The sequence below is a fragment of the Halichoerus grypus genome, chromosome 9, assembly GCF_964656455.1.
Source record: "Halichoerus grypus chromosome 9, mHalGry1.hap1.1, whole genome shotgun sequence".
Lineage (NCBI taxonomy): Eukaryota > Metazoa > Chordata > Mammalia > Carnivora > Phocidae > Halichoerus > Halichoerus grypus.
The window spans coordinates 81,612,281-81,624,477 of NC_135720.1; the positions used below are offsets into that span (position 1 = coordinate 81,612,281).

Consider the following 12,197-nt stretch of genomic DNA (forward strand, 5'->3'; position numbering starts at 1 on the left):
AATTGTTACTTGAACCTTCTTTAAGGTCCATTTGTAGATCACCTTAGCAGAAATGATGACCCAAGCTGTAGCAGGAAGGAGAAGAGAATCCAAAAGCCCCCAAGCCAAGCACCACCTCTAGTCCATCGTGAGAATTAGAGATGACCTCAGACTCAAAGGGACCCACCCAGAGACAACAATCCACGCCCCCATTTTCCTGTGTACACAAACTGTGCATTCTATGTAATTTCTACAAGTTGAGTGAGTGAGTCCTCACCTCCATTTTTTATTGGTACATCACTTACCTCTCCACAGACCCCACTCCAACCCAAAAAGCAAAGCATAAGGAGGGAGGTGAAGCAGGTTGGTAGTTGTTCCTTCCACCTCACTCATGTCAAACTCCTGTAACACAATAAACCCACTCTCCAACAATCCCGTTTCTCACAATTAAATACGTGTAGGTAAAGGGGATGTGCTATAGATGTCACTGAAACTAAAATAAAAAGAACACGGATAATAATAGACGGGAATTTTAATTTTTATTGATGAACCAGGATTTCCTACTGAATATATAACAGAATACAATTAACAATAACATAACATTCTAACATTTAAAATTTAAACTTTCAGAATCACTTTGATCAACATATAATGCTTTAATCTGGGGGAAAATAATACTTTATTTCAACAGTATTCTTCTCATATGCAAAAGAGATTCTTAAAATAGGGGATTCATGAATAAAATTTTATAAAGCTTCCTGTGTAGAAAATAAACTGACTCTACCAAATCAGCTGTACCCTACTAAAATCCAAAACGGAAAGCTAGGAAGGACCAAAATAGAGCCACATTCTACTGAAGCTATCAAAGATAAATCGTAAAGATCTACAAATGGAACATGTCACTACCCTCTACCACGAATTCAATGCACTGGGCAGAAGAGTGGTAAATCGTAGCCTCATGACAACATGAGATAAAATTATTCTTAAATATGAAGCCACACGTCTATCAATCTCATTCATCCTTATTACAGAGATATGCACATACCAATGTGTAAGTGTCCTTTGAAGTGAAAAGCTCAGAAATCATCTACAAACTATCTATTTTCCTGGGTGACAATAACTGAAATGAAAATGACATTTTATGGAATGATACAATGTGGCACTGTGTTTTGATGAGGCAGACGAAAATACACTGGCTAGAAATAGTTTTGAAACAAGCCTACTCTCACTAATGCATACTTCATTAAAAATGTATATTTATTGCTTAGTTTCTGGAAGAAAGTAGGATAACAGTCCTCTATTCAAAGTAGTGATAAAAATAATTGCACCTCAGATTACTCCCAATGTAACTTAAGATATTTCCTATTAACATAAATATCATTTGATAGATGATATGAAATTTTTAAGTTCTTAAAAGTGCTATGCTTTATTGGAGTCTGAAAACAAAGGAAAATGAGGAATATACTCTTCTGTCTAACAGAAGCCTCTACCAAGAGTAGAATAGGTTCTCAAGTTAACCCAAGAGCAAGTTCACTTACTATAAGTGTCTCAGACTTCTACTGTGCAAGAAAATGATGCCCCCAAGAATCTATAATGGCATCTGGACCCATGGTTTGCCACTCGGCAAACTCGAATAAGTACTGTCTTCACCTTAAGAAACCTTGTCAAGTAGGTATGTACAACGTATTTCTACAGAAATCAGTACTAAACTTCAATAGAGCAAATGAACAAAGAGTAAGGCTGTTACAAAAAACTCCAGATGATAGGCCAGCAGGTTAATAAACTACCTTGTTCTAAAAATGACAAAGAAAAATGATAGCTCCAATTTTCTTTAAATGTCATCAGACAGCCAGAAATGTTGAATTAAATAATTGAATTATATCAAAGATATTGGTATTATATTGCCAGACTATTTATAACTATATTTTACATAAAGAGAAATTAGGGCTAAATAATAAGTTTTTAAAAAAATAACTATACCCAGGCTCAAAAGGATGGGAGCAGGGAGAACTATGCTATCTACAATTCTGAAAATCCCCATGTGTAGAATATGATATTGCATATTTAAAGTAACAAGTTGTTAGGTAATAGATGTATATCTGGATTTCATATTAGCACAACACTCCTCAGATTATACTATACCCAAAATACTAAACCAAAGATACTACTGTTACAGTGTTTTGAAAAACATAAAGTACAATAGAGTAATACAATTAAAAAAAAAGCATTTCGTTCACCGGGCATGTTTTTTTCTGAACTCATAGATACAGCAAACAAATCGTTAGTTGCCTTCATATCTTTTTTAGAATTCTAACTGAATGTAGGGAAACCAAATATAAAAGTGTTGTTCTGTCTTTGAATTGTTTGGCTACTAGTGATTCAGTCTCTGGAACCACTGGCCAGTCAAAACTGCAAGTGGTAGACGCTGGTGTCTTAATAAGGTTCCCACTCGGTGAAAGAAAAGGGTAGATTTCAAATTAGTTCATCTCAGGAAATGAAATGGACAGCATTCTAATGGAAGAATCTCAGCATTAGCAAACTTAAAGGTAAAATGAGGTTTTTTAATACTATTATTCATAGCATATGCAGAAAAGAAAATAGTCTATACTATTATTACTACTACATGTCTTCCTTTTCCCTTCTGCCTGTGGCTTTTTAATCACTTTTAATGCAACCCCACTGCTGGTAACAAAGCCAGTTCTCCAAGAAAGATATGAAGGATATTCAGGAGGACGAAGACAAGGCATCCCCACAGCCCATGCCCCATGAAGCATAGCCGACTGACTTTCTCCTCCTCCTCCACCTCCTCCTCCTCCACTTTTAAGAAATTTATAATAAAAAGAGATGCATTACAAGAAGAGTTACAAGATGACTTGTTAATCTGAAAACCTAAAGGACTTCACAAAAATGTATTAGAGTTCTAGTTTTTAAATGAGGAAATATGGCCTAAGAAAGATACAAGCTATCTTCCACTGACCTTTCCATTCTAGTGTTTCCCAATATACTCCACTAGCAGTTCAGTATATAAATTATTTACTGAAGAATATAAGGTACCAATGGTCGGTATAAGGTTCCCTGGGCGAGGCAGGCGAGGAGGACACCCTTTGCCAACACCCTCCCCCAACTTCACCAGAAAATATTTTCCTAGAAAGAAGTCCTAGGATATAAAGGCCGAAAATACCATACCTGAAGGCCCAAACGTAACAAATGCTATTTTTCGATCAGACTGTTTCAAAGGTGTAACAGAACTACAAACTTATACCCGCTTAAAAGTAAATAAAAAAGATTATTTATTTGATATTTAACTTCTCCCTCTCCATACCACTCTCTGAGGATCTATTTTCTACATCTAGGTTTCAAGCTTAAAACACCGAATGTTGGTAACTCCTCCCTTGGTATTCAAAATATCCAAAAGCAATATATGAACACCCACTCCACTATAATTTCTTAAAATTCACTAAGATAAGAAAAAAAAAGTCTTAAAATTTAACTTTAAAAGATATTATTTGCATCCTTTATTTTTGATGGATTTATTTTTTTAAACAGTTTAAATACTGTAATGCAGACTTTTTGGAGCTCATGGGAATTATTTTTTCCATGTTCACTTGAGAGAAGTGCAATGGAATTAAGGAGCAAAATTAAACCATCTCTAGATTTAGTAGGAGATCTTTAGTTTATTTTTGATATATCTAAAATATTTCAATGTATTTAGAAGGAAAAGAAGAAAGGAAGAAGGAAGGAAAGAAAGAAAGAAAGAAGACAGAAAGGAGGAAAAGGAGGGAGGTGGAAGGAAAGGAATTTTTCTTTAAAATTTTCTTAAAATTTTCACCCAGATAAATGAATATTACCCTTCAGAATACAGGGTAACCATTTATCCAGGTGCTCAAAGTTCAGATATCTTAAAGATTCACACAAGCATTAGATGTCACCAGACAGCTGGCTCTCTGCACTCAGACACCTGAGTCTAGGAAAGCTTCTACAGGACCCCGGGCAACCCCCTACCATACTTGAGGTCAGCAGTCATGTTTACCTCTCTCGGTCCCTGTCAAGCCCCAGCTTCTTTCCCAGACCACAGGGAGGTCAGCCTGCCACGTCTTCGACAGGATCTTGTTGTGCCCTGGTTAATCGTCCCCCGTTACCAAAAAGCTGCATCTTCTGGCCTAGGATCTTCTAGTCTAAATCACCCAAGGCACATACTGCCATGCCCTCTGACTCGCATCCCTGAACCAGAGCCAATGTGTGGGGCTGAGGAAGTGAGAGGGAGGGCAGTGCACCCAGGACTCCTCCTTAGGGCAGTTTTCTGTACACTCCTCAAGCTCTGAATCACACATTCCCTCTCTCCTTCTCTCCAGAAGAAAAGCAGGAAGGGTAAAGGTTGGGGGATGAGATTATAATTGGAGTGAAAAAAAAACACCACTTCACTTAAAAAAAAAAAAAAAAATTCACCCCGACTAAAAAGGAAGAAGTGCTATCCAATTAAGAAGGATATACTGAGACCACTGGGGGTGAGGCGGGGCAGAGGGCAGGGGTGGGTGGATGGGGGAAGGGAACAGAGCAAGCTCCTCCTTCTGGTTGCTTTCTCCCAGTTCCCAAACATCTGTCTTTAATGCTAAAGCCAACACTGGTGTATAGTAATGCTTCAGAACCTAGGTTCATTTCTTCTAGAAAATAAAAAGAATAATCTAAAATAACACATTTATTCTGGGGAAAACAACGCCTTCATGAAACACTCCTGAACGATTTTTAAGAGGGGGAGAATAAAGACGCACAACTGCAAAACTCTGATTTTCTGTTCTCCACAGAAGTCAGGTGAAGACATCCGTGCACCCGTACGTCCTAGGACCTGTTTGTGCACCATCCCCCACAACCCCATAAAAAGAAAAAAAATCAGTTTTCAAAAATAGAAGTGATACTTGAGCATGAAAACAAGACGTGTGACTTCTGGAAATGTCGATGTTACATGGAGTCCTGAAAAAAGGAATCACAGCCAACCCTGCAAAGGGAACAGCAGCGTGACACCGAGCCCCACAGTGACTGGAGCAGGGTAAAGGGAAGCTGTAGCTCCTCTCTCGCAAGGCCCACATCCGCGGACGTCCCCACAGAGGTCGCAAGAGGACAGCTTCACTTCCGAGTTGTAACTCCTCACCGCTTGTCTCCCTGTGCAGAGGCAGACATCAGTTTACACGGATCCCTTGTTGAGAAACATTTACTCTGCCAAACCTTAAGACCACTTCAGTACATGTCTCAGAGCTTTCCATTCTTCACATAGTTTTATTTTTCTTTACAAGAAACAACTGAAATGCTCAGGAGGGGCCCACGCGGCTAACCAAATCCAAGAGAAGAACAACGCCTTCCCCGCACTGTGGCCCCCGCCCGCAGCTGGCCATCGCTGCAACCCCAAGGAGGGGGGAGCAGGGAGCGGGGAGCAGACCACAGCTGCACACTGCAACCCCAAGCACACTCGACTCTCTTCCTGGAACAGGAAAGACTTGAAATTGAGGCTTGTTTAAACTCCTTGACAGTTTATTTTCGAGTATCATTTTCTATGCATTCAAGCAAAGCTCATTAGAACTCCTGAAAAGAGATTTACTGTGGGCTTGATTAAAAACTACAAAAACACAAAGAGAAGCTTGCCTTTGTAATGTGTCTCAATGTTTTAAAATGTTGAGCATACAGCATCTAATTTTACTGTATAAGCTAATATTTTGGGGCAAATTTTATAGCATAAGCCAGTATTTTTTAAAAACTATATAAAGTACCTACAGCACTATAGTAAACCTACCATACAACATAAAAGATTTTTATTTTTACAATTTTTAAAAACACGTTCTATTTTCAAATTTCTTCATGACTTTTTAACTTCATTTTATTTTTAAATATTGTTTATTATTATATATTCTTTAATCTTAGGATCTTCAAAACCGGGTTGGTAAGGTTTTTATTATTTCTGACCTTTCCCGTATTTTCATTTGAAAATGTCCCCCTCCTAAATAAGTTGCTTGCCACAAAAAAATGTACATAGACTTAATCTTTGTTTCTTGAATGTTTAAAATATTCTCCATTTGCTGAAAAAACATCAATTGGAGAATTTCACAACTAGTTTCAATTCCAAAGTTGGATAACTGGGCGCTACCATTGAGTCTCCACCATGTATCCCGTCCTTCCACAGAAAAGAAGGGCCACCCTCAGTGTTTCCCCCAAACCTCCCACAAGAACCTCGGCAAATGCTCTTCCCCAATTCCACCAGGACGCAGATGAGAGGAACTGGCTTGTTGACTCAGAAGGAGAAAGAACTGGTGTTCTTAACCTTCATCTTCAATGATACTCTATTGAACACTACTGACAACATGACCGAGTTCATTTTACTTTAGAGTGTAATTATCTCCAACTCCCGAACACATCAAAACGTTAACGATTCTCATGCATTCTGATGATTCTGAGCCATCAGGAGTATGCACTCAGAATAAGACTTATTACAATTATGGAGATCATACACTCACAGAACGTCACTCTGTGACCGAGTGTAGAGTAGTCCTAACTAACTTGGGTGATCTACAAACCAGATCTCTGCTTTCACATCCTAAATTTTTAATATTTTATCAAGTAAGAAGTGACAAGTAAAATCAAAGAAGCTCAAGTTATTTTCCAAACAGACTATATTTTTCTTGATCTGCTAAACAAAAAAACTGCTATAATGTATAAATTTTGCAAGATAACAGACTCCACTAAACCCATCCCAGTCTTTTACACTGCAAATGAGCCTCATGTTCTCTCCTGAAGAAATCCCATTTTAAAACAAAACAGATGGAAGGGATGGTGGGAACAGAAGCAAAACCTTGGATACTACACGTAACGAGACTCACAGTTATGTCAGTTTTTCTTTGTAAATTTTGTAATTGTGAATTAAAAACCTAAAACATGAGGAAAAACCTAAAATTATTAGGAAAAACATCACTTTTTTGTATTCATCTGCTCAATGCTATCACGGGACTTTTTAAAATTATTGTCTTCATTTAAGTGGAAAGCTCACCTCCTACACCCCACTTCCTACACTCTCCCCAACAACCCTCCCCACACACAAGACAGGTGGCCACTGCAAATAAATGAATGAATGAATAAAATGAATGAAGGCTTGGCTTAACTTCTAAAGTGTTAGAAACTCTAGAACACACTTACTTGGTTCATAGTAATCCATGATGGACACCAAAGCATCTTGTGTGTTGGAAACTTTAAAGTTTCTCACAGCAGGAATATCCACACAAATCTGGGTTTCGTTTACCTTGAAAAATACAAAAAACTCCTAAGGTGGGTGACAGACAATGTGTTCACGATAAAGCAAAAGACGTTTCTTTTTCTTATCATTTTAGAAAACAGATAGAAACTAATATTTAGGGAGCACTTCTACATGCCCCGTGTTATGGTAAGCACTTTATATAAATTATCTCATTTAACAGGTAAAACAATTCTTACAAGAAAGATATTGTTCTCGCGTCCATTTTACCAAAAGCAATACTGAGAATCAGAGGGGTTAAGCAAGCAGCAAGTCCAAGGATGCATGTTGCTGAGCCCTGGTGCTTCACTCAGTCCCCATCTCACACAGGTGCCCACCTCAGTTGCTGCTGATAGCTCACGACAGCCCCCTTCTTTGAAGAACTCAAAGCTCACGGGAGCAACCTCACCTGGTAAGTGAGGTAACCCCAGGTGGGGGTTGCACCCCCAACCAAAAACTGATTTGGGGTACAAAAGGCCAGCTCCTTGCCTCCAGGAGGGGCCAATGTGGCAACCAATATTGTTAAAGGAATCTGAAATTGATAAATTCCTTCAAATATTCCATTACTTGCCAATAGTAGTAAATGAAAAGTCAAATTAATCAGTCAGAACATACTGAACACTTGAATTTAGATAACCATTAACAAGTACATCACATAAATAAATAAATAAATAAATGTACATCATAGATACAGGACAAACTCCAAAAACCAATTGCATTATTAAATAAAAACCTTAAACTTGTTTTTCATGTTCCAAATCAAGCCCATGGTATTCAAGCGGTATGTCATATATGAAAACTCTTGAACTGAAAAAGAAGCTACAGACTTTGGATGAGTTTTAACAGGGTTTTGGCCAGAGTGGTTTTTAAAGTCCTAAAACAAATGAGAACATCCAGGAACTAGTTTTCTTAAAGTATATATATATATTGCTAAGGCAATATATTTCTGATTCATACTTGGCAAAACTAGAATAAGAAACGTAGGGAATTCCCTCAACATAATATGAAATCCTAAGAACACTTAGAACTCAATTCGATTCAATCTAAGAGTTTCATATAGATGTTAGAAAAAAAGAATAAATTATATGCCAGCAGTTTTGGGACATAACAAGTACAGTCGAATTCTTCACTTACGTTTCTCTCACATATTTTATGCACTTTATTCTTGGATCAGTAATTTTCATAAAACAATGAGAAGATTATATGAAAATTATATAATAATCAAACCTCTGAGAATATTCTTCTATGATTTAAGCACCTAATATATTCATTGGAGAAATATTAACCCCTTTGGGATTTATTAAAAACTCCATGAAAGCATTTTAAAACTTGTAATTAAAGCTTTTATCATCAGCATTTAAAGAGATAATTTTAGGGATGCCTGGGTGGCTCAGTCGGTTAAGCATCTGCCTTCGGCTCAGGTCATGATCTCAGGGTCCTGGAATCGAGCCCCGCGTCGGGCTCCCTGCTCAGTGGGGAACCTGCTTCTCCCTCTGCCTGCAGCTCCCCCTGCCTGTGCTCTCTCTCTCTCAAACAAATAAATTAAAAAAAAAAAAAGATAATTTTAGCAATTCCCTGAGGCAGAGCAGTTCTCAAACTGAGACCTGGACCAAATTTCTGAAATTACAATGTTACAGTTTCTACATAGTTTATACATCTGGCATGAAATACTGATTTAGTTATCAAGACTTTCATCAGGCTCATCATTAACAGTATTCTCTTTAAGTTGATTTTACAGTGATGTCTTTTTAGTGGGGATAAACATAAGGTTGCCCTGTTAGGGTCATTCGGGGACACAAAAAGCTGAAATAAAGACAAAGTAAATAGGCCCAGAGTAAGGCAGACTTTCCAAGACAATTAATGGCATTTTGTCACCAGTCACCTACGTGAAACTTACGTCTTACAACTTACAGAATCTAAATATAAGTTGACTTTTCCATGATCATGTTCTACTTTCCTCACAGTCTCGCTCAGAGGAATTGCATCGGAAGGCAAGGTGAAACCACTGAGGAGGTTCACTTCCATAAGGGCCATGCCGCTTCTAGCCGGGCCCAAAAACCTACAGCAAAGAGGAAAGGATGGAAGGAAGAACACCCTTTAGGAAAACAGTTTTAATTTTCATGTGAAGAGAGTTTGCCTACCTACCTACTCTCTTCACATGAACTCTCTTCATGTGAAGGCAAACTCTCTTCACATGAAAATTAAAACTGTCAAGTGTTATTCCAAATACCACTTAGTTGAAGTAAACAATCTCATAGGAAATTATTACAAAACGGGTAATCCTTTCCTTACAGGTATGAAATTCTTATAATTTTCGACCATATGAGGAATAATGATTTAACAACGCATTCACTTGACATGAAACGCCTGCAATGTGTCAGCCTTGTGCCCACAGATTTGTAACAAGTACAACCTGGACGCCCTTTCAGTGGGCAACGTTGTGTACTAGGGGTGATTCCAAACTGAATCGCATTTTTCATTTTCTCAGAAGTTGACAGCCCTGAGCTTTCCAGCTGAAAGCCAGGAACTGAAAAAGAAACTGAAAACTTGACCACTTAAGCAGGAGACCACCGCCAAGTCTTTAGCAATCTTCTCTTCATCTGGTTTTAGAAAAAGAAGACCAGTAGGGAGAGTCCTTCCCTTTTTCTCCAAAATGTACTTGGAGCACATTTTGTGTTTTCTGTGGCCACCTGGCGAGAATCCCAAGCCTTGGAAAATTCTGTGACACTACCTTGTTCACGCACCCTGTTGTGCACAACATGAGCATCAAAGGATCTGTGCACCAAGGGCGTTTCAGCTCCTTTAAAATAAACAGTTTTCTACAATGAATAGGTGGCAAGAGCTTTTTGTTTGGAGCAGAAAGAGCCCAGTGTGGTTATGGAAAGAAGTCTGCCTACAACGTGAAAGGATCGGAGCACTGTTACGTGAGTTCCTGTTGTCCTTTCAGACGGTAAAAGCAAGAAGGGCTGGTAGAGAATCTTGCTTCTGAGAGCGGCAAACCAAAGGCTGCCAAACACGACTGATTGAAGAGCCACACAGTCCAACTGCTGACGACATCTGGCTCAGCAATCGCAAACAAGTGAAACCATCTGCAGAGTGATACACTCGGCCAAGAGAGATGCTGCTGAAAACTAATAGGTGCATTGCAGCTCGAGGTGTTTGTGTCAGGGCAAACATTAAAGAGGAGAAGAACAGCCAATCTGCTTCAATATGATGACTTTTGGGACACCATCCAAAGTGCCTTGGTTGACCTGGTCTTTCTACCAGCCCAGGGCAGAATTTGTTAAATGCCCACGCCACACACAGAAAACCTCATCTGAGGTGAGTAAGGGCTTGGACCCTACGGATGGGAATAAAGCACCTAAAATATCAGTTTTTTCTTTTTATTAAGTGCCACTGAAAAATTTCACTGAAAATTTTACTTGTATTCATACCAGATTTTTCTCAGAAGACTAGTAGCAGCATCCAAGTCCTTTTTACTAACCGCTACTCTCACATGAAAACACTTCCCTTCTCTAGTTTCTCCCCAAAGAAGAGAAAAAAAGGTATATATCCTCTATCTATCAAAGTCTACCACCCATCTGATTCCTGATGACAGGTTAAGATTTGGAATCCCACATCCTTTCATGAGCCCTTGTAAGTAATAATACCCCATCCCGATCTGAATCCTGGTTTCACCTAATTTTCCTCATCTGTTTCTTCAATTGACCTCCCTAAGAGGTAAAATCCCTCTCATAGCTCCAAAGACTTTTCTTCTTTGCCGATTTCAAAACTAGAATTTTAGACTTATTTAGAAGACTTATTTTTATTAATTTCTCTCTGTCTCCCCTCCAAACAGTAAGTTCCATGAAGACAGGGCCTGTATCTTTTTTAGATCACCGTTATATTCCAACATCTGACACTGTGGCTTGGCACATAATGGAGACTCAACTGATATTTACTGAATGAATGAATGAGAGAATGACAAAAGCAGGGATAATAATACCACCTACTTTATAGAGTTATTGTAACGATTAAATGAGATGCATGTGAAAGTGCCCGGCATATAAGTTTGTGATAAATGTAGCTTATTATTACTTGCAATAATAATAACTTGATGCTGTTATTTTAGAAAAGAACCCAATTATAAGCTTCATAAAGAAGAGTGGGAGTCCTACTTTCTTCTCAGCTAAAAAGGAAGCCACTGAAGGAATCCTGCTATTCCCCTGCTGTGGGTCCAAAATGCCCACGAAGGGAACGAATGGGACAAACACAGGTGACATTTTATATCAAAATCATGAACATGAAGGCCCAAAGATAGTACAGACGGTAACAGTAATGGAGGAGATTGGATTCAAGCGATGGCTAAAAAGGTTGGCCACCTGGAGAAACACCCAGTGATGACCCTGAGGAGCATCTGGCAGCTCAGGACCATGTCAGTGACTTCCAGCCCAACAACAAGCCCAGTTCAACCAGAACACTAGGGGGTATTTAAAAAGAACAGACAGCAGCTCCTCAGTATTAGTGCACCTTCACAGTAACTCCCAACTTCACAGCAAATCATGCAGAGGTAAGAGGATAGACTGACAAGGAAGAAACTGTAAAGTCTCCTGGTTCAAGAACCTTCTAAAGGATTTGCTCTCAAACCTGTATGTGCATTAGAAAACCAAGAAAGCTGAAGAAGGCAGCTTCACAGACTCTGAATCTGTTAAGTCAGCAGGTCTGAGTCGGAACCCCTTTTCCTTTTGACTTAACAAGATCCTCAGACGCTTTGGATACAGACTGAATTTAAGAATCACCTTATTAAGTACTCCCAGAAGCTAAAAGTGCCTATTTATCCAAGGTGAAGACCTTCTAAACTGAAATATTTTCACTGTGTCTAAAAACACTATTCTCTTCACTAAACTTGCACGTTCTTATGAAGTCTTATGAACTTCTTATGAAGTTCTATGAAGTTAAAAGCATAACA

The 12,197-nt window shown here is 38.7% G+C and overlaps 1 protein-coding gene across 2 annotated transcripts in view; it reads right to left on the minus strand.

The window, feature by feature from the left end:
• Window positions 1-501: 501 nt before the first annotated feature.
• The window catches only part of CD109 (CD109 molecule), a 134,083-nt gene continuing 122,387 nt past the window's right edge, over window positions 502-12,197 (minus strand). For both annotated transcript variants that reach the window (XM_078055088.1, XM_078055087.1), the window contains 3 exons: window positions 9,161-9,308; window positions 7,156-7,258; window positions 502-5,136 (listed from right to left, as the gene is read on the minus strand). In XM_078055088.1, coding sequence (XP_077911214.1) covers window positions 4,961-5,136; window positions 7,156-7,258; window positions 9,161-9,308 — 427 coding nt within the window. In that variant the 3' untranslated portion in view covers window positions 502-4,960. The remainder of the gene's footprint in view (window positions 5,137-7,155; window positions 7,259-9,160; window positions 9,309-12,197) is intronic.